The 22225-nt window shown below is 38.7% G+C and overlaps 1 protein-coding gene and 1 pseudogene across 1 annotated transcript; both read left to right on the forward strand.

Moving 5' to 3' along the window:
• Positions 1-13076: 13076 nt before the first annotated feature.
• Positions 13077-15375, forward strand: LOC139022823 (odorant receptor 131-2-like; annotated as a pseudogene).
• A 4361-nt stretch (positions 15376-19736) lies between these two features.
• On the forward strand, positions 19737-20759 carry LOC111982686 (odorant receptor 131-2-like). Its single transcript, XM_024014303.1, has one exon. The coding sequence runs from the start codon at positions 19737-19739 to the stop codon at positions 20757-20759; it is 1023 nt and encodes a 340-aa protein (XP_023870071.1).
• The last annotated feature ends 1466 nt before the right edge of the window (positions 20760-22225 follow it).

The following is a 22225-nucleotide window of genomic DNA, read 5'->3' on the forward strand; positions in this document are numbered from 1 at the left end:
AGAATCTGACAATTTCTATGTTGTAATCTTCAATTGGCTCCTCTTTCCTATATAAAATCAATTTTAAAATAATTATTGTGATATGGTGCTTACTTCATTGAGAATGTATGTGTCACGCCCTGGCCTTAGTTATCTTTGTTCTCTTTATTATTTTAGTTAGGTCAGGGTGTGACATGGGGGATGCAGGTGTTTTTGTTATTGTCTAGGGGTTTTTGTATGTCTATGGGTGTTTGCTAGTCTAGGTATGTATGTCTATGGTTGCCTAGATTGGTTCTCAATTAGAGACAGCTATCTATCGTTGTCTCTGATTGGGAACCATATTTAGGCAGCCATATTCATTGGGTAGTTTGTGGGTTATTGTCTATGTCTATACGTTGGTTGCTTGTGTCTGCACTTTCGTTATATAYCGTCACGTTCGTTTTGTTGTTTTGATAGTTTGTCAAGTGTTCTTCGTTTCGTCTTCGTTTATTAAATTAAGTATGTATTCTAACCACGCTGCGTTTTGGTCCGATCCTTACTCCTCCTCAGACGAGGAGGATTACAACGTTCGTGACAGTATGTGCAGTTTAAAATTGGCCATATGACAAAAAAAATGGGGGGGAAAAGTGTATTTTGAATGTCTGTGAATGTCGTCTTTTCAACTTTCATGAGGAACTGATGAGCCTGATTTCAATGTCTGGAAAATACGTATTTTCAAAGTCTGGAAAATACGTCTTTTCACCTCACATTCAGAACCTAAAATGAACCTAACTTAAATGTTTGGAGAAGACGTCTTTTCAACGTCATTTTGCTTACCATACATGGGCGATATATAAAAGAACAATGCAATATTCATTACATTTATAATCAGGTATGACTATAACAACCTTATTGTTTAGTATAACAACATAAAACTATTCTTAGCATTTTGATCAGGCAACAAATAACACTGGCCTTTAGATGACAGAAAGGTGCATTATTTTTAGGTGACTGACAATTGAGTTCAGCCGCATGTCCCCTGTTATTTGTTTTTAATTGAGTGTTGTATGATGGTATCACCTTGTTTGTTCATATTTACTCTTACCTTGTCTATCTTCTGATGATGTAGTCTTTTGGGAACATTGAAGAACTTGACCTCTTATGGTATGAGGTCATATTATGGGTCTTACATTAGTGTAGTTGTTGATACATTGTTTTGTAGAGATATACAGTATATCATTATGAGACTGATTGCCTGAGAATGAGTGTCAGATGTTTTGCCATTGAGCAGCATCACAACCAGCTGCTGGGGGCTGAGGGGCTCATTAGGACAACTCAGATCTCTCTCTTACTTTAGCCTAATTAAGCCTGATATTAGAGAGTAAATACTGAGACCGGGCTCTCTCTGTACAGCAACAAATTGTTGTTGCTTTTCATAACAAACAATGCACATTAGGCACTGCAAAATTATTAATAATGAATGAAAAATGTTTATGATGTTCAAAAAGTCTTAATAAGCCACACAGGAGTTCTAGCAAGTCTTTCATCACCATTCTCATCATGAGGGACCAACACGGAGAAAAACAGATGAACAGTGAAGAGAACAAAGTCAGGCTCAGAGAGGATATGTTTTGGCTATGTTTTGGTCAGTCGCAGTATGATGTCTGGCTACTACCTCCACCCATAGTATGATGTCTGCCTATTGACTACTAACAGTCAGGTACAGCAGGCTATGTTTTGGTCAGACGTACAGTACCAGTCAAAAGTTTGGACACAACTACTCATTCAAGGGTTTTTCTTTATTTTTACTATTTTCTACATTGTAGATTAATAGTGAAGACATCAAAACTATGAAATAACACATGGAATCGTGTAGTAACCAAAGAAGTGTTAAACAAATCAACAGATATTTTATATTTGAGATTCTTCAATGTAGCCATCCTTTGCCTTGATGACAACTTGGCACACTCTTGGCATTCTCTCAACCAGCTTCATGAGGTAGTCACCTGGAATTCATTTAAATTAACAGGTGTGCCTTATTAAAAGTTAATTAGTGGAATTTCTTTCCTTCTTTTGACATTTTTTAATTTATTTTTTATGTATTGAATATTCAAAACACAATATACTTGCAGTGAAGCCGCTCAACAACTACATCATACCAGTCATCCAACAGATTCCCATTCAGAGTGACACACAGAAACATCCATGGTCAATGCCATGCTCAAGGGCACGTTGACCGATCCACCACCAGGCCAAAAAACGTGAACCCGAACCCTCCAAGATCCCCCCCACAGTTCCCCAATAGTTGTCCCTCAACCATTCGAGACCCCTCCAACGGCCCCCCCCCACAGGAAGAAAAATAAAAAATACAATTAATTCCATTCCCCACCCCCAAGAACCCCCCCAATGTACCAACAACCAAGAGAATGAACTAAAGAGAAAAAAGGAAAAGACAGAAGAAAACAGCAAACAACAATGCAAAAAAGAATAATCGATCATTTTTTTTAAAAGACATCAAGGACAACTAAAATCATAACAGCAATGCCAACTGTATATGTTTGTGTGCATGTCTGGCACTATTACATGTATGTGTGCATTCTTGTATGTGTTTATTTGAATGAGAGTGTGTGTATATGCATGTGTACAAACTAGAGGTCGACCGATTATGATTTTTCAACGCCGATACCGATTATTGGAGGACCAAAAAAAAGCCGATACCGATTAATCGGCTGATTTTTWATTTTTTWAAATATTTTTTAATTTGTAATAATGACAATTACAACAATACTGAATGAACACTTTTATTTTAACTTAATATAATACATAAATCAAATCAATTTAGCCTCAAATAAATAATGAAACATGTTCAATTTGGTTTAAATAATGCAAAAACAAAGTGTTGGAGAAGAAAGTAAAAGTGCAATATGTGCCATGTAAAAAAGCTAACGTTTAAGTTCCTTGCTCAGAACATGAGAACATATGAAAGCTGGTGGTTCCTTTTAACATGAGTCTTCAATATTCCCAGGTAAGAAGTTTTAGGTTGTAGTTATTATAGGAATTATAGGACTATTTCTCTCTATACCATTTGTATTTAATATACCTTTGACTATTGGATGTTCTTATAGGCACTATAGTATTGCCAGTGTAACAGTATAGCTTCCGTCCCTCTCCTTGCCCCTACCTGGGCTCGAACCAGGAACACATCGACAACAGCCACACTCGAAGCATCGTTACCCATCGTTATCCAGAGCTTATTTATATATTTTGTGATGTGAATACCGAGTATGTCTACTTCACCATCAGCCCAATTTATAGGTAAACTGCAGGGTAATGTTAAAGTTGTATTTTTTAAGGATCCAATACGTAATATTGTAGACTTATCATAATTAGGTTTTAGTCCAGAGAGTACAGAAAAGTTATCTAGGTCTTCAATGAGACATTGCAGGGATCTAGCTTGCGGACTTAATATATAACTTGACTCATCGGCATACATGGACACCTTTGTTTTTAAGCCTTGGATTTCTAATCCTCTAATGTTGTTATTGGACCTGATTTTAATAGCTAGCATTTCGATGGCGATAACGAATAGATATGGTGATAGCGTACACCCTTGTTTAACTCCTCTTGACAATTCAAAACTCTCTGAGAAGTAGCTGTTATTTACTATTTTACACCTGGGGTTGCTATACATTATTTTTACCCATTTTATAAGAGAATTACCGAAATTGAAAAAATCCAGGCATTTATAGATACATTCCAGTCTTACTTTATCAAATGCCTTTTCAAAATCCGCTATAAATACCATTCCTGGCTTCTTATATGTTTCATGATGTTCTATTATTTCTAGTAGTTGTTGTATTTTATTTCCAATGTATCGTCCATGTAAAAAACCTGTCTGATCAGGATGAACAATACCTGGTAAAACCCTTTTAATTCTGAGTGCTATGCATTTTGCTACTATTTTTGCATCACAACATTGATGTGTAAGGGGCCTCCAGTTTTTTAGATAGACTGGGTCTTTATATTTGCCATCTGGGTCTTGTTTTAATAATAGAGAAATCAGACCTTCCTGCTGAGTACCTGACAGACTACCATTTCTATAGGAGTAGTTAAAACAATCTAACAATGGAGCTTTTAGTATATCAAAAAATACTTGATATACCTCTAACGGTATGCCATCAAGCCCTGGGGTTTTTCAAGACTGAAAGGATTTAATAGCCTCAAAAAGTTCTTCCTCTGTAATTTGGCCTTGGCTCTGATCTTTCTGTACATTTGTTAATTTTCCATTTTTTATATTATTTGGAAAGAATTCCTTACCATAATCTTCATTCAGTGGGAAAGAATGAGATGGAAAAGAGAACATCTGCCTAAAATAATTAGCTTCCTCTTTTAAAATATAATTAGTAGAATCATAGATGACTCCGTCTTCAGTAACAAGTTTCTGCAATAATTTTTGTTCCCGTATTGGAGATTCAGGAAGAATTTTGTGCATTTTTCTCCATATTCCATCCAGTTTGCTTTATTTTTGTAATAGATTACATTAGATCATTCTTGAATAAGTTACTCAAATTCTTTTTGTTTTTCCTCTAACTTATTTTGTATCTCTGTAGAATCGTTTTGTATTGCTATCTACCTGTACTATTAGTTCATGGATTTCCCTTGTTAGTCTTGTCTCTTTAGCCAGAAACTGCTTTTTTATTATTGATGAATATTGAATTGAATGACCCCTGAAGGTACATTTAAAGGTATCCCAAACAATAAGAGGATTTGCTGAACRTATATTATACTGGAAGAATTCAGTTATAAATTATTTTGTCTTAGTTAAAAAATAAGTTGTTCTCCATTAAACTTTGATTAAATTTCCAATATCCCCGTCCACGTTGAAAATCTATGGGAGTTATGTGAATGCCAATTAGATGATGATCCGATCGCATTCTGTCTCCTATTAGAACTTTTTTAACCTTTGATGCAAGAGAGAAAGAGACAAGAAAGTAGTCAAGACAACTAGCTTGATAAAGTCTCCTCCATGTATATCTCACTAGGTCGGGGTATTTTAGTCTCCAAATATCCACTATTTCTAATGTGTCCATAATATTTGTGATTTCCTTAAGGGCACGGTGATGATAGTTTGTAGAGTGATTACCTTTACGGTCCATTGAGGTACTAAACACTGTGTTATAGTCTCCTACCATAATGATTAGATCATTTGTTGCCTGTAAGTTCAATAAATTGGTATACATGTTTTCGAAGAAGTGTCGATCATCCTGATTTGGACCATATAGATTAATGAGCCAAATCTCTTTTTCGTCCACTTTCATATTCAAAAGGATCCACCTTCCTTGCGAATCATTCCTGACTATTTGCACATTCAGATCGAAATTCTAGTTCATTAATATCATCACACCCTTTGAGTTCCTTTGTCCATGACAGACAATTATTTCACCACCCCATTCCTTTATTCCCTTGCCTGTTTGCCTGTGAGCCAATGCCACAGATGTTAGAAAATTGAGACAAGATATTATGTGTGTAGCAAATCTGAGTAAGTTGATGTGTATGATATTGGATGTGATATAGTGAGAGTGTGTACAATGTCTGTATAAGAGTTGGACTATAATGTGGGATGTCCAAATAAATAATAACTCTGCCAATTTGCATGGTTGAGTGTCTATGTGTGTAACATGTAGTGCGTATAGCCTTAATATTCATGATGATAATTGTAATCCATATCATATCACCATCATAGTTGCATCATAATTACCTTTAACATAATTGAAAAACACATCCCAGCATTTCCATAACAATTGACGTTTCACATGATCATGAAAGAGACCTTGCATTACTCTAGAGACGGCTTCACTACAGTACAAATATATTCCGTARAATATGTTATTATTCCCCAATGCCCCTATTCTGATATATTGCTTGTTGTAAACATATATAAACTTGTAGACAAATACATAAAAAAGATAGACAAACAATAAACACATTAAAAGGCACACTTACCATTCTGCCTTTGTTGTCTTTGTACCGGATACAGTCTCTTACGGCGTTCGTTTATCGCCCTTGGAAATTGGCCCTTGAGACCGAATTTGGTCCCTTTAAGCTCTCTTCCCCTGCTTTTGATCAGCTCCCTTTGTTGGTAGTGTTCAAATTTTGCGATGATCGGTCGGGGACCCTTGGTCTTGTCGCCCCGAAATCCAAGTCTGTGCACTCGGTGGAAAGCCACCTTGTTTACAGTCTCTATAGGAAGTTTCAAGGCGGATTGCATGAATTCTCTGATCACGCCCTCTGTATTATTGGATGCGTCCTCAGGAATCCCAGAAAAAAAATAGATTTTCCTTAGAGACTCCTTCATCCCCCTGTTTTCCCTGAGTAGACAATCCATGTTGGAATCGTGGATTTTTACCTTGGCTGTGAGTGTCTTGTTGTCTCTTTGGAGCGTGAGATTTTCTTTCCTTCTTAATGTGTTTGAGCCAATCAGTTGTGTTGTGACAAGGTAGGGGTGGTATACAGAACATAGCCCTTTATGGTAAAAGACCAAGTCCATATTACGGCAAGAACAGCTCAAATAAGCAAAGAGAAATGACAGTCCATCATTACTTTAAGACATGAAGGTCAGTCAATAAGGAACATTTCAAGAACTTTGAAAGTTTCTTCAAGTGCAGTTGCAAAAACCATCAAGCGCGATGATGAAACTGGCTCTCATGAGAACCGCCACAGGAAAGGTTCAAGTAACAGACATATCTCAAAATCAACTGTTCAGAGGAGACTGCGTGAATCAGGCCTTCATGGTCGAATTGCTGCAAAGAAACCATACTAAAGGACACCAATAATAAGAAGAGACTTGCTTGGGCCAAGAAACACGAGCAATGGACATTAGACCGGTGGAAATCTGTCCTTTGGTCTGATGAGTCCAAATTTGAGATTTTTGGTTCCAACCGCAGTGTCTTTGTGAGACGCAGAGTAGGTGAACAGATGATCTCCACGTGTGGTACCCACCATGAAGCATGGAGGAGGAGGTGTGATGGTGTGAGGATACTTTGCTTGTGACAAGGTCTGTGATTTATTTAAAATTCAGGGCGCACTTAACTAGCATGGCTACCACAGTATTCTGCAGCGATGCGCAATCCCATCTGGTTTGTGCTTAGTGGGACTATCATTTGTTTTTCAACTGGGACAATGACTCAAAACACACCTCCATGCTGTGTAAGGGCTAATTGACCAAGGAAAGGGATGGAGTGCTGCATCAGATGACCTGGCCTCCACGATCACCCAACCTCAACCCAATTGAGATGGTTTGGGATGAGTTGGACCGCAGAGTGAAGGAAAAGCAGCCCAACAAGTGCTCAGCATGTGGGAACTCCTTCAAGACTGTTGGAAAAGCCTTCCTCGTGAAGCTGGTTGAGAGAATGCCAATAGTGTACAAAGCTGTCATTAAGGCAAAGGGTAGCTACTTTGAAGAATCTCAAATATTTGTTTAACACTTTTTTGGTTACTACATGATTCTATATGTGTTATTTCATAGTTTTGATGTCTTCACTATTATTCTACAATGTATAAAATAGGAAAAATAAAGAAAAACTCTTGAATGAGTAGGTGTGTCCTAACTTTTGACTGGTACTGTAGTTTTGACGGTAGTCTTCCCAGCTGGCTGATAGGTAGATGGATGGGAAGCCATCTAGTTGTGTATTAGAAATTATCCTCAACAGCATATGCATAGTAGTGGTCACCAAACTTGGTCCCGCAGAGCAGCATGGTACAGACATTGTGTTGCAGCAGCCAAAGACCAAAACAACTAATCAACCCATGGTCAAAGCTATATGACCAGCCTAAGGTGTTTTATTGCTGGGTTGGAAAAAAACATGCACACCCTGTTGCTATCCAGGACCAGGTTTGGTGACTTCTGGTGTGTACAATTGAAACAGTTTTTCTGGGGAAGTGAACACAAGTCAAGAGTCCTCTGCCTTGTGAATCTGTGCTGCAGGTCATCACACAGCTATACTCGTTTTGACCTCAACAAACTGTGCAGGTTCAGTTCCTGATAATGACATCATACACCTCCAAATAGCATTCCCTCAAGGCTGTCATATAGCAGTCCATTCAGAAGTGGAGTAGGCCTCACAGCAAGAAACAAAACAAAGTTTGAGTAGCATTCAGAATGTAGTGTTTATTTTCCTATTTTTGAGTATTACATAGCATGATAGTTTGCACCATGCAGTGGTGTAAAGTACTTAAGTAGAAATACTTAAAAATACTACCTAAGTAGTTTTTTTGGGTATCTGTACTTTACTTTACTATTTGTTTTTTTTTACAACTTTTACTATTACTCCACTACATTCCTAAAGAAAATAATGTACTTTATACTAGATACATTTTCCCTGACACCCAAAAGTACTTGTTATATTTTGAATGCTTAGCAGGACAGGAAAAGTGTCCAATTCCCACACTTATCAAGAGAAAATCCCTGGTTCTCCCTATTGCATCTGATCTGGCGGACTCACTAAACACAAATGCTTCATTTGTAAATTATTTCTGAGTGTTGGGGTGTTCCCCTGGCTATCCATAAATGTAAAAAACAAGAAAATGTCTGGTTTGATTTAATATAAGGAATTTGAAATGATTTATATTTTTACTTTTGATACTTAAGTATATTTAAAACCAAATACTCAAGTAGTATTTGTGAGAGAAAAATTACATATTTACCTGATTTATTTATTATTAATGGTTAACAATTAATTAAACTAATAGTAAGACATTTCTGTCCTACTAGTGTCTGTGTTTTTATGGTCTCCACTCTAGTTCCCTGCAGCTAATCTGGGCGTATGGTCGCCAGGGATGGCTTGAGCTGACAAATGAGTTAAAGACTGCATTACATAGACAAGAATGTGTTTTACTAGGGATATCTTAGGAGAAAATCATCCTTGCATCTGGCAAACTTATCCAGGGTGGGGTTAACACAACAACCCCGTGCAGATAATGACAGGATGAACCCAGAGTGGCTTAAGATGCCCCAATCTGCATGGGATGGGTGGAACCAATCATGACTAAGCATTTTTAGTGTCAGTTATACAGTGGGGAGAACAAGTATTTGATACACTGCCGATTTTGCAGGTTTTCCTACTTACAAAGCATGTAGAGGTCTGTAATTTTTATCATAGGTACACTTCAACTGTGAGAGACGGAATCTAAAACAAAAATCCTGAAAATCACATTGTATGATTTTTAACTAATTAATTTGCATTTTATTGCATGACATAAGTATTTGATCACCTACCAACCAGTAAGAATTCCGTCTCTCACAGACCTGTTAGTTTTTCTTTAAGAAGCCCTCCTGTTCTCCACTCATTACCTGTATTAACTGCACCTGTTTGAACTCGTTACCTGTATAAAAGACACCTGTCCACACACTCAATCAAACAGACTCCAACCTCTCCACAATGGCCAAGACCAGAGAGCTGTGTAAGGACATCAGGGATAAAATTGTAGACCTGCACAAGGCTGGGATGGGCTACAGGACAATAGGCAAGCAGCTTGGGGAGAAGGCAACAACTGTTGGCGCAATTATTAGAAAATGGAAGAAGTTSAAGATGACGGTCAATCACCCTCGGTCTGGGGCTCCATGCAAGATCTCACCTCGTGGGGCATCAATGATCATGAGGAAGGTGAGGGATCAGCCCAGAACTACCCGGCAGGACCTGGTCAATGACCTGAAGAGAGTTGGGACCACAGTCTKAAAGAAAACCATTAGTAACACACTACGCCGTCATGGATTAAAATCCTGCAGTGTACACAAGGTCCCCCTGCTCAAGCCAGCGCATGTCCAGGCCCGTCTGAAGTTTGCCAATGACCATCTGGATGATCCAGAGGAGGAATGGGAGAAGGTCATGTGGTCTGATGAGACAAAAATAGAGCTTTTTGGTCTAAACTCCACTCGCCGTGTTTGGAAGAAGAAGAAGGATGAGTACAACCCCAAGAACACCATCCCAACCGTGAAGCATGGAGGTGGAAACATCATTCTTTGGGGATGCTTTTCTGCAAAGGGGACAGGACGACTGCACCGTATTGAGGGGAGGATGGATGGGGCCATGTATCGCGAGATCTTGGCCAACAACCTCCTTCCCTCAGTAAGAGCATTGAAGATGGGTCGTAGCTGGGTCTTCCAGCATGACAACGACCCGAAACACACAGCCAGGGCAACTAAGGAGTGGCTCCGTAAGAAGCATCTCAAGGTCCTGGAGTGGCCTAGCCAGTCTCCAGATCTGAACCCAATAGAAAATCTTTGGAGGGAGCTGAAAGTCCGTATTGCCCAGCGACAGCCCCGAAACCTGAAGGATCTGGAGAAGGTCTGTATGGAGGAGTGGGCCAAAATCCCTGCTGCAGTGTGTGCAAACCTTGTCAAGAACTACAGGAAACGTATGATCTCTGTAATTGCAAACAAAGGTTTCTGTACCAAATATTAAGTTCTGCTTTTCTGATGTATCAAATACTTATGTCATGCAATAAAATGCAAATTAATTACTTAAAAATCATACAATGTGATTTTCTGGATTTTTGTTTTAGATTCCGTCTCTCACAGTTGAAGTGTACCTATGATKAAAATTACAGACCTCTACATGCTTTGTAAGTAGGAAAACCTGCAAAATCGGCAGTGTATCAAATACTTGTTCTCCCCACTGTATATAGTACTCTGCATTTGTATAAAGGTTAGGTTTCTCGGTCCAACACTCAAGGGTGCGGGTTCGACCAGCCTTATTATTGCAATAATTAATCAATATTTAATAAAGATGATTGTTTGAAGAAATTACAAAGTCTCTCTCAGTACTGAATTTCGACAACATATTTTACTGGGTGACATTCACTTTTACTTGAGTCATTTTCTAATAAGGTATATTTACTTTTACTCAAGTATGACAATTGGGTACTTTTTCTACCACTGGCACCATAAATCCAGAACATGCTGCATGTGAGTGAGTCTACTAGTGATGCGCGGGTCAGCTGTTTGTTCACCCGCACCCGCCCGCAATTGTTAATAACCCATCCGCAACTGCCCAGCTATATGTGGTAAAAGGGGTGCAACTCAATATTAGGAAGGTGTTCCTAATGGTTGGTATACTCGGTCTATATCAGTCCACATATTTTTGTTAACCAAATTCGACACGCTCATACAACATACAACGAGTAAAACCTCTCGCTTTGCCTCTTCCTCTCTGTCTATAATTATATAAATGCAGCTTGTCTTCTGTCATTACTTGTTGCCCTAAAATACTAAATAAACTCTTGCTCACCAGAATAATGCTATGAATCGATAGAAATAATGCTTTAATCTAGTTGACATCAGTAAAGTTATTTTTCATCTCTCATGCAGCAAAGACATTTAGGGACTGGGGAGAAAATGAAATAACTCCAAATGACATCAGTTTTACTGGTTTTAAGGACATGTTTCTGATAATATTTCAGTTCAGCTTGTATGCATATTTTATGTGGTTGAAATACTGTCAGCTTTTATGATGCTGATAAAGATAGCACCTTTACAGATGTCACTAACCGTGCATTCATTCTCTCAAGATGCTAAAAAAAAGAACAAATATTTCTCCACCCTTGTTCCGAGTCCAAATTTACATTTGGTCATATTACTGCAAGAAATGCTTAATTCTGCAGGAGTTAACGTTATATTAGTGTCACGATCGTGTGGAGGATTGACGGACCAAAACGCAGCAGTAGGAAAATAAGCCATCTTCTTTTTATTAAGAAGGAGAACCGAAAACAAAACACTCTTACAAAACTAACAAAACAAACAAACGACCGACCGTGAAGCTAATAAACGTAGTGCACATACAGGCTACAAACGTTCAGACATAGACAATTACCCACATCAAACGAAAGCCTATGGCTACCTTAAATAGGGCTCCCAATCAGAGACAACAGAAATCAGCTGTCTCTAATTGGGAACCCATTCAGGCAACCATAGACTCTCCTAGACAACTTACACCCAACATAGACACAGCTAGACACATACACTCAACACAAACCCATACACTACACCCAACACCCCCTTTACCATATAACCACCCAAAACCGATAAAACACAAACATTCCCCATGTCACACCCTGACCTAACTAAAATAATAAAGAAAACAAAGAATACTAAGGCCAGGGCGTGACAATTAGGCTATGTGAGCGGTTATAGACCTACAGTCAGTGTCCAGATTTKATGCTACTATTCCATTTAACCCATCTGAACAGTAGCAACAGTAGCCTACAGTTCCCTTGACGTGACATTTTGAAGTCGCTATCTTGTGACTGACAAATTTGTATAGCGCCTCACACTCATCACATATAACATAGCCTCTGCACTAATATCATCCTGTTTTACCATTTCACCAAATATTTATCAAACATTAGGCTACTGTTCTGGGCCTCCCTTATATTTATCAAACATTAGGCTACTGTTCTGGGCTCCCTTATATTTATCAAACATTAGGCTACTGTTCTGGGCCTCCCTTATATTTATCAAACATTAGGCTACTGTTCTGGGCCTCCCTTATATTTATTTTCAACCCTCTCATCTTTTCTCTGATTGAATTAAACTCCGACATTGTCGTTTTTGCATCAGTGGATCGACGATAACTTTTTCTGCCCAAGTTCCCAAAAGCATTTGGCAGTTGGCGTGTATTTGGCGAGCGTAGCCTACCTACAGTTAGAGCCTAAAGTTTAGATTTAGGCTACACACCAATACGAGATAAAAAAAGAATGAAAGAAAAGCCTCGATGTAGCCTATAGATATGAATTGCGCAAGAATTATACATTTATGGAATTTTAATGCATTGTTTTCTCTTTATTCAACCAGCCAGCCACCCGCCCTTCATCCACACAATATTTCATGACCCTAAACCTGCCTGACCTGTGGATATAATTGCGGGGACTGCGGGTTATGAGTCAACCCACACATCACTACTATCTACAATACAACTGCACTCGTACTGCTACACAACAAACAATGCTCACACTCACATGCAGGCCTAATTACACATCTCAGTCAGAAATATCACTATATTTGATGAAAAATGTTTACTGTAATCTGTGTGTTACTCCTCGTGAAAGCCACACATAGGCATATATCCTGAAAACATGTTGAAATGTTATAATCCTATGAGATTACTGTGCATTACATAGTTATATGTAACTATGGGGGGGCAGGTAGCCTAGTGGTTAGAGTGTTGGGCCAGGAACCCGAAAGGTTGCTGGATCGAGTCCCCAAGCTGACAAGGTAAAAATCTGTCGTTCTGCCTCTGTTCCCCGGGCGCCAAAGACGTGGATGTCGATTAAGGCAGACCCCTGCACCTCTCTGATTCAAAGGGGTTGGGTTAAATGCGGAAGACACATTTCAGTTGAAGGCATTCAGTTGTACAACTGACTAGGTATCCCCCTTTCCCTTCCCTTTCCCTCTACAGTTAGTCTAAACATAGGAATGAGGTGTATCTGAAGATTCATGACAACATTCCTTTGAAAAATGCAGAGCACTCAGTTGATCTTTGCCTGAGTGCTCAAGAGGAGACTGAGAGAATATCACTTTGTACTGTGCTGCTACTATGATATGTCTCCTTTCTAAGGCAACCTGCCATATTTGAACCTATATCCTGATTGGAAATGTGCTTATACTTTTTTTCTACTGGAACAAAGGTTTTTGATTGTATCTAAGCTTTTAAATATATTTAAATATGTTATCTATTGCAAGAAAGTTAACATGATTTCATGTTTCAATGTCATCCTTTGTAACATGTTTATGAAATGCAATTACTGTACATAAGTCACGCCCTGACCTTAGTTTCTTTGTTATGTCTCTATTTTGGTTTGGTCAGGGCGTGAGTTGGGGTGGGCATTCTATGTTTTTGTTCTATGTTTTATATTTCTATGTGTTTGGCCGAGTGTGGTTCTCAATCAGAGGCAGCTGTCTATCGTTGTCTCTGATTGAGAACCATACTTAGGTAGCCTCATCCCACCTGTGTTTTGTGCGTAGTTGTTTCCTGTTTTGTATTTTTCACCTTACAGGACTGTTTCGTGTCGTTCACTCTCTTTGTTGTTTTTTTGTCATTCAGTGTTCAGTTTATTTGATTAAATTCACTATGAGCACTTACCACGCTGCGTGTTGGTCCGATGATTCCAATTCCTCATCATCAGACGAAGAGGAGAGTCGTTACAACATAGGCCTACTGTACATAACTTCTTGTTATTGGCTATTTCATTGTGTGATTTGGCAGACAACAATACAACAGCTGCAGATGGTAGTAGCAGCTCCTCTCTGCAACGGGTTATTGACAGGATCATAATAGTCCAGCCGATGAATGCAATCTTAATTTACATCATCTGCCTGCTCATCTTCACCTTCTTCAAAAAGGACTCCTTTCGCTCAAACACACGTTACATTTTCTTTGCTCACACACTGCTGTCTAACTGTCTAACTAATCATGACTAATAACTTGCTCCTCCTGACTTACTTTAGAGTCACCATTCCAGCTGCTGAGTGAGTTGACCTTTGCCACCTCGCTAACACTGACAGCCATGAGCCTGGAGAGCTATGTGGCCATCTGCATGCCTCTGCGCCATGGAGAGCTCTGTACACAGAGCCATTCACTGCATCTTCTTAATCCACAGCATCAGCGCCATGCAGCCCATCATAATTGTCTCCATCTTCTTTGCCTAAGCCCCTCTGGGCTTCTACACGTAGTATAAACTGTGTTCAGCAGATATGTTTATTTCACACAAGTGGCAGAGACACCTTAGATCAGGTATAGGTCAGTTCTACTTTCTGGTCATATCCATCACCATTGTGTTCACCCATGTTAGAATAATTGCAGTGGCCAAAGATGCATCATCAGACAGTAAGAAATCTTCCTCTAAAGGTCATAAAATGGTGATTTTCCACGCTATCCAGTTGTTCCTGTGTCTTATCCAGCTGTGGTGCCTGTTCATGGAGGCTCCCATCCTGTCAATTAATTTGAAATTGTACAATAATGTGAGATTCTTTGATTGCATTGTTTTTATTCTGGCCCCGCGATGTCTGAGTCCACTTGTCTATGGCATAAGAGATAAAAAGTTTTTCCTTGCATTGTATTTTTTGGGTTGAATAAGAACATTTCCRCAATACTTGTTTATAACTGAATTGCTGGTCATATGAAAACATAACACTTGATTAACAGGCAAGGCCATTGGTATTGCTATTATTTATCACATGATTCTGTGGTATTGAAAGGACCTCTGGTTTTCAAAGACTTGAGACAATTATATATTGTGTTAATCTTAAGGTATACTGTATTTGAATGAACAGCTATGTTACATTTGCTTAAATGTGTTTAGATTAATTATATGCATTGCAAAGTGTCTTCTAATTAGAAAAAATGAAAAATGTCTTAAACAACATTAACCATGTGTGTAATTTCAAAAATGACTTGATTGAGAGAAATAAAACTTGACTTCCTCCTCCCAAGCAAAGTTGCAACAACAAAAAAAAGTATTCTGTGAATGTATTAGATTAACTGTATCAATAACATAAGTCTTGACTGCTGTGTGCCAGTAGATACATCTAAACAGACCTGTGAAAACCTGCAGTGAGGAGCTATAGACCGACTTGAAAGAGTACAGTAACAAAGTATGAGCTGATTCTCAACTGCTAATTCTCAAATTCACTCAGCAATTATTGTGACAAACTCTTGGGGTTCTCTTACTCACTGGGTCATCTTCCCAATTATCATCAAACTACATTAGTTCCTGAGAACAGCAAGAAACATAACAGCACGTTTGAATAGCTTATACATTTAAAGTATATTGAGAATGACTATAATACATTTGATAGAATAATAGCTATAGTTAGCACTTTTCTCATTAACCGTAAATCACACTTCAAGAATGATGGAGGCCACTGTGTTCTTGGGGACCTTCAATGCTGCAGAAATGTTTTGCTACCCTTACCCAGATCTGTGCCTCGACACAATCCTGTCTCGGAGCTCTACGGACAATTCCTTCGACTTCATGGCTTGGTTTTTGCTCTGACATCCACTGTCGACTGTGGGACCTTATATAGACAGGTGTGTGCCTTTCCAAATCATGTCCAATCAATTGAATTTACCACAGGTGGATTCCAAACAAGTTGTAGAAACATCTCAAGGTTGATCAATGGAAACAGGAGGCACATGAGCTCAATTTCGAGTCTCATAGCAATGGGTCTGAATACTTATGTAAATAAGGTATTTCAGTTTTTTATTTGTAATACATTTGCAAAAAAAAATCTAACCTGTTTTCACTTTGTTGCTTGTTTCTTGCTGTCCCCCCGCCAGTGATCAGGCCTACCACCGTCCTGTCATCAGCAAACTTGATGATGGTGTTGGAGTAGTATGTACAGGAGAGGACTAAGCACACACCCCTGTGGGGCCCCTGTGTTGAGGGTCAGTGTGGCAGAGGTGATGTTGCCTACCCTCACCACATGGGGTCAGCCCGTCAGGAAGTCCAGGATCCAGTTGCAGAGGGAGATGTTCAGTCCCTGGGTCCCCAGCTTGGTGACGAGCTTGGTGGAGACTATTGTGTTGAACGCTGAGCTGTAGTCAATGAACAGCATTCTCACATAGGTGTTCTTCTTATCTAGGTGGATGAGGGCGGTGTAGAGGGCAATTGAGATTGTGTCGTCTATGGATCTGTTGGGGTGGTATGCAAATTGGAGTGGGTCTATGGCAGGGATGGGCAACTCTAGTCCTCGGGAGCCATAGTGGTGTCACACGTTTTCCCCATCCCTAGCAAACAGCTGATTAATCTAATTGCATTCTAAACTGAAGATCATGATTAGCTGACTTTTGGAGTCATATGTATTATTCATAGAGGCTGCTGTCTTGCAGAGTCATTTGAGATTATTTATTGATGTGAGGTACTTTGATTACATAGACATCACGGGACCAGAATAAAAGCCACTTGTCTATGGCCTAAGGGATGAAAATATATATTTTTTTACATTGAGATACTATGTACTTTGTGGGTTGAATAAGAGAATTTCTCAAAATGTGTTGATATTTAAATAGCTGATTACAGAGAAATAACTTTAAATTGCATCATGCACTCACAAATACTGTTTCAGATTTAGATATATAAAACATGATTTGCTACAGCACTGTAACAGGGTGTTGGTATTATTTATCATTATCACGTGATCTTGTGGTATTGAAATGCACTTTTCTTTGCCTGTGTTAATGTACTGTGTTAATGTCTTGGTATATTTGCACAACTCTGTTACATGTGCTTGTGTATGTGTTTAGGCCTACAGCATCAATCATTATGTGCATTGTCTTCTAATTTCAGAAACAAAATGTCATAACATAAACCACGTATGTAATTTCAAAGATTGAAATTGATCAGGAGAATAATAAAGCACCCCAGGTCCTCATAAAGAAAATTAGCAAGGAAATCAATTATTTACTGTAGTGGCGTCTGATAAAGTGCACTTGATTTGATCTTTATGCCAGCTACATCTGGTATCCCATCCAGAGACTGACCAGAACTGACCCTGCTTAGCTTCAGAGGAAAACCAGCAGTGGGATGGATGCAGGTTGTTATGTGGCTGGAATGAATGTGCCAAGACCTGCAACTGGGGAAAAGGCAGGAAAAGCAAAGGCCAGGGTAACATAACCAAAGATAGGGAAAATTGCATGAAAGAGGGACACGTTTTATTTAATTGCGTAAAAAAAAATCACGGACGTCATTCATTTATTCTCACATTTAAAAAACGATTTCCTTGCAATATTTAGCTWTGCTATCGGCGTTTATGTTTTGTTTTAAATTTAACTATTTTTGTTAGCAATATTAAGAATGTTATTCTTGACTTCAGAAGTTTTGCTTTATATTAATGGCACAAAAGTAACTCACTCACTGAAGGATTGCACCATATAATAACAATATTACTCCATTAAAGGTGTTTAAAGCAGCAACCCTTAATTTAAACATTAACAAAGTGTTTTCCCTACAACAGTTTCAGTAAAAAGCTGAGGGATGGGGCTGGAGAAATGCAACCACTGATCATCCTTGATTAAAAATGTTTTGTTTTACAATGTTTTTAGGCTATACAGTGGTTGTCTACATTTACTTTGGCGTAAAACAAGCTTATATTTTGGGTTTTGATGGGGTACGACAGTTGAACTAAGCTCATGAGGCTTTTATACATTATATTCTTAAAGGATCAATGGGTACATATCATTAATTTATGCTTTCAAAAAATGGATGTAGCAATTCCACATGTGAAAGTGAGATTTTCACACGTGAAAATGTTTCACATGTGAAACAGCAATTCACATGTGAGGTGAAAATATGTTATTCTCCTCACGTGAAAATGTGGTGTTAACAGGTGGACTCAATGTATTACATGTGAAAATATGGTTTCCGTGTGAAATTTTAGATCAACATGTGAAAACAGCTATTTCACATGTGAAAATACAATTTTCACATGTGAAACTGCACATTGTCATGTATTTTTTTGTAAGGGTTGCACACGTGTATGTCAATACTGGAACTTATGTTGATCATGACTGCTGTGTGCCTGTAGATGCACCTACAGTAGGTCATTAGTAATTCAAGCACACACCTGAGTAGTACACACTACATCTACTTTGTCATTGTACAGTCAGGAACTACACTCGCCACAGATTAACAGGGAGATCAACCGATTCTAAATCCTGTTGGTTCACARAGCTATCATGTGTCATTCTGTCACGCCCTGACCATAGAGAGCCCTTGGTTCTCTATGGTGTAGTAGGTCAGGGTGTGACCAGGGGGTGTTCTAGCTCAATATTTCTATGTTGGTGTTTTGTATGGCTCCCAATTAGAGGCAGTTGGAAATCATGCCTCTAATTGGGGATCATATTTAGGTAGCCATTTTTCCCACCTGTGTTTGTGGGATATTGTTTTGTGTTTGTGCATGTGCACCACTACTTTCACGTTTCGTTATTGGTTTATTGTTTTTGTTTAAAGTTTCACCGTAATAAAAATGTGGAACTTCAATCACGCTGTGCCTTGGTCCGTCTTTTTCTTTAATCACGACACAATTGACACAATCAAGCAATACTGTGTAAAATGATCATAAGACAGGTGAAGGTGAGATGTCTTTAGAATAAAGTAAATACCATAAAATTATTTTAATAAACATCATATTACAGTCCATCTTAGATTTTGTTTTTGTATTCCAGACAACATGACAACATTTTCTCTGACAAAAGCAGTGTTTATCCCTCATGACACTTGATATATGACTGTTTACAACTACCAGAAAAATCTGTTACCATAGCTCTTGTTTATCAACACAATAGTTGCTAGATAACTTAACTTCAACCCACATCCCTGGAGAACTCGGGCCAGTGTGGATTTTTACTATAAAGGTTTGGCACTCTGTTGTCCTAGCTAGGGACAGGAGGAGGAGGAGACTGGGCAAGGGTCGTGTTCGACATCAATGAACCTTTTAGAGACAAACATATTGATACCATAATAGGTTATAGTTATTTTACAATAGTTATTGCTGAGTAATTGTTATTAAAGGATTACAGTAAAACCACCTTCTCACGTTTATTTCAGATTCTGCAGACGTTCTTTAAGGTCTAGTAAAAAGATTTGTGTCTTATGATGGTCAATGTTGGTACTGACAAATTACTATATGGCTGTTTTAAATGTTTGTGTTGACAACGTTCCTGATATGGTTTCATTGTGATTGACATTGCTTTACATTTTTATCCTCTTTCTAAACAGGAAATACAATGCCGAATACAAGCCAGGGTAGTGAGGGCAGTCATGTTCTTCCGACTGTGCAATACCAAAGACATCTGAATGACAAAGTGGTGATAGTCCAAGTGTTTATTGGCATCTTCCTCTGCATCAACTCCCTCATGATCGTGACCTTCTTTAAAAAAGAGGCCTTCTTCACCAACACACGATACATATTCTTTGCTCACATGCTGGTTTGTGACAGTATGTTTCTGGCTCTGACTGATGTATTGCTGCTGATGAGCTACTCCAGGGTACCAATGCCAGGTGGGCTATGTATATTTCTGGTTGTGATCTTAGAAAACCTGACTGTTGCCACACCGCTGACACTGACAGCCATGAGCCTGGAGCGCTATATAGCAATCTGCATGCCCCTGCACCACAGTGAACTTTCCACCCCGGTGAGGGCCATGCGCTGCATCCTACTCATCCAGGCTCTCAGCTCTGTTGAATGGATCCTTGTGATCTCCATCCTCTTCTCGGCTGTACCTCTGAGCTTCTACACCTCTTTTCTAGTCTGCAGTTTTGAGCAGATGATTGTGTTCTCCTGGCAGGGCCACCTCAGCTCGGCTCTGTGTCAGTTCTACTTCCTGGTCATGTCCGTAGTCATAGCTTTCACCTATGTGAAGATCATGGTGGCTGCCCGAGCTGTCTCATCAGACAGTAAGAAGTCCACCAATAAGGGCCTGAGGACAGTTATTCTCCATGGCTTCCAGTTACTCCTTTGTTTGATTCAGTTCTGGTGTCCTATGATAGAATCGGTTATAATGAAGATCAATTTTAATGTGTTTATTCAGGTTAGGTATATTGACTATATTATTTTTATTCTTGCCCCTCGATGTCTGAGTCCACTTGTGTATGGATTAAGGGATAAGGATTTTGTGGTGGTTATGAAATATTATGCCCTGTTTGGATATTCTAAAAAAGTATTTATATTTAATATGGACAAGCCTAATGATGTAAAGGTAAAAAACTCCCATGCACACACCTGTAAGGTAAACGCGGGCCATGTGTAATACTGAATTTGGTCTATTGAGTCAATTTTCTGTAATCTGTAAATGAGAGGATGTAAATGAGAGGATCAAAAGGTATCTTATATTTCAGGTGTTTATGACCCAGTTTTGTTATGGTTATCTTATGTTATTTTAGGGGTGTCAAACATTTACGGCCTGCAGATTGATTTCACACGTGTAAAATCAAAGTAACTATGTGTTAATTTAGTTTTTTTTCACAGATTTTTGGCCGTCCTAATCTCTGCAGTAACAGAAATTATATTTGACACCCCTATTTGACACCCCTATTTGACACCCCTATTTGACTCCCTTTGCTGAGTGACAGTTAGACATTTCTATTAAACTTCAGTAATTTCTGTACTACATTTGTCAATGTTCTTTGATTCTATAAAATTAAACTGTAAAAGGTCAATAAAATGAATAATGTTTCAAACCATATCTGTTTTTTCTGAAGTTGATGTTAGTGGCCATTTTTTCATGATAGAGACCCAGGGAGAAGACACAGTTTGATCTTGGCCCCAGCTCTCTTCATTACTGATGCATGACTACTGTCAAGAGCAGACCAAGCCTTGTTGTGCTGGTCTCAACAGAGTCATCTTGTTTGCCAAACAAAAGAAAACATAAGGTTGCACAATTAGGCACGACTCCGTTAATAATCAACCAGTCTGTTAATTACTAATCAGGGAACAGGGGACACACTCTCTCTCTAACTATACTCTGGAGATATCCATCCGGCAACACAGTAAACAGGCCTCCCTGTTCATCAAATGCAGTCCATGCAAGTCCCCTCACAAACAACCCCATCCCTATGTTTCCTTTACGGTTTCATCATTCTCTCTGAAAACAAAAACAACGCTGGTAGACGAACATGCCTTTTCCTCTAGGCCCTGGTCTGCATGCATTTCACCCAAGGTTGATAGAACACCATTTAAAAATAGAACAAGGTTTTATACATATAGTTGATACTTTATTACAAATACTGACATCACAGTACTGAGGACAATAAACACGTTCATACATTCATAAATAACAGGCTTCCTGTTCAGCTTTAAACACCCTCACCAATAGAAATCCACTTTCGAGATGAAAGAAGGCCAGAGCTTACCCATGATGTTGCACATCGATTTAAGTCATCATTTTAGTCAAAGTATGATACAGTTGAAGTCGGAAGTTTACATACACCTGAACCAAATAAATTTAACTTAGTTTTTCAGAATCGCTGACATTTAATCCTAGTAAAAAATCCCTGTAAAAAATCCCTGTCTTGTTAGGATCACCACTTTATTTTAAGAATGTGAAATGTCAGAATAATAGTAGAGAGAATGATTTATTTCAGCTTTTATTTCTTTCATCACATTCCCAATGGGTCAGAAGTTTACATACACTCAATTAGTATTTAGTAGCATTGCCTTTAAATTGTTTAACTTGGGTCAAACATTTCGGGTAGCCTTCCACAAGCTTCCCACAAT

Source organism: Salvelinus sp. IW2-2015, linkage group LG22 (genome assembly GCF_002910315.2).
Source record: "Salvelinus sp. IW2-2015 linkage group LG22, ASM291031v2, whole genome shotgun sequence".
In the NCBI taxonomy this organism is placed as follows: domain Eukaryota; kingdom Metazoa; phylum Chordata; class Actinopteri; order Salmoniformes; family Salmonidae; genus Salvelinus; species Salvelinus sp. IW2-2015.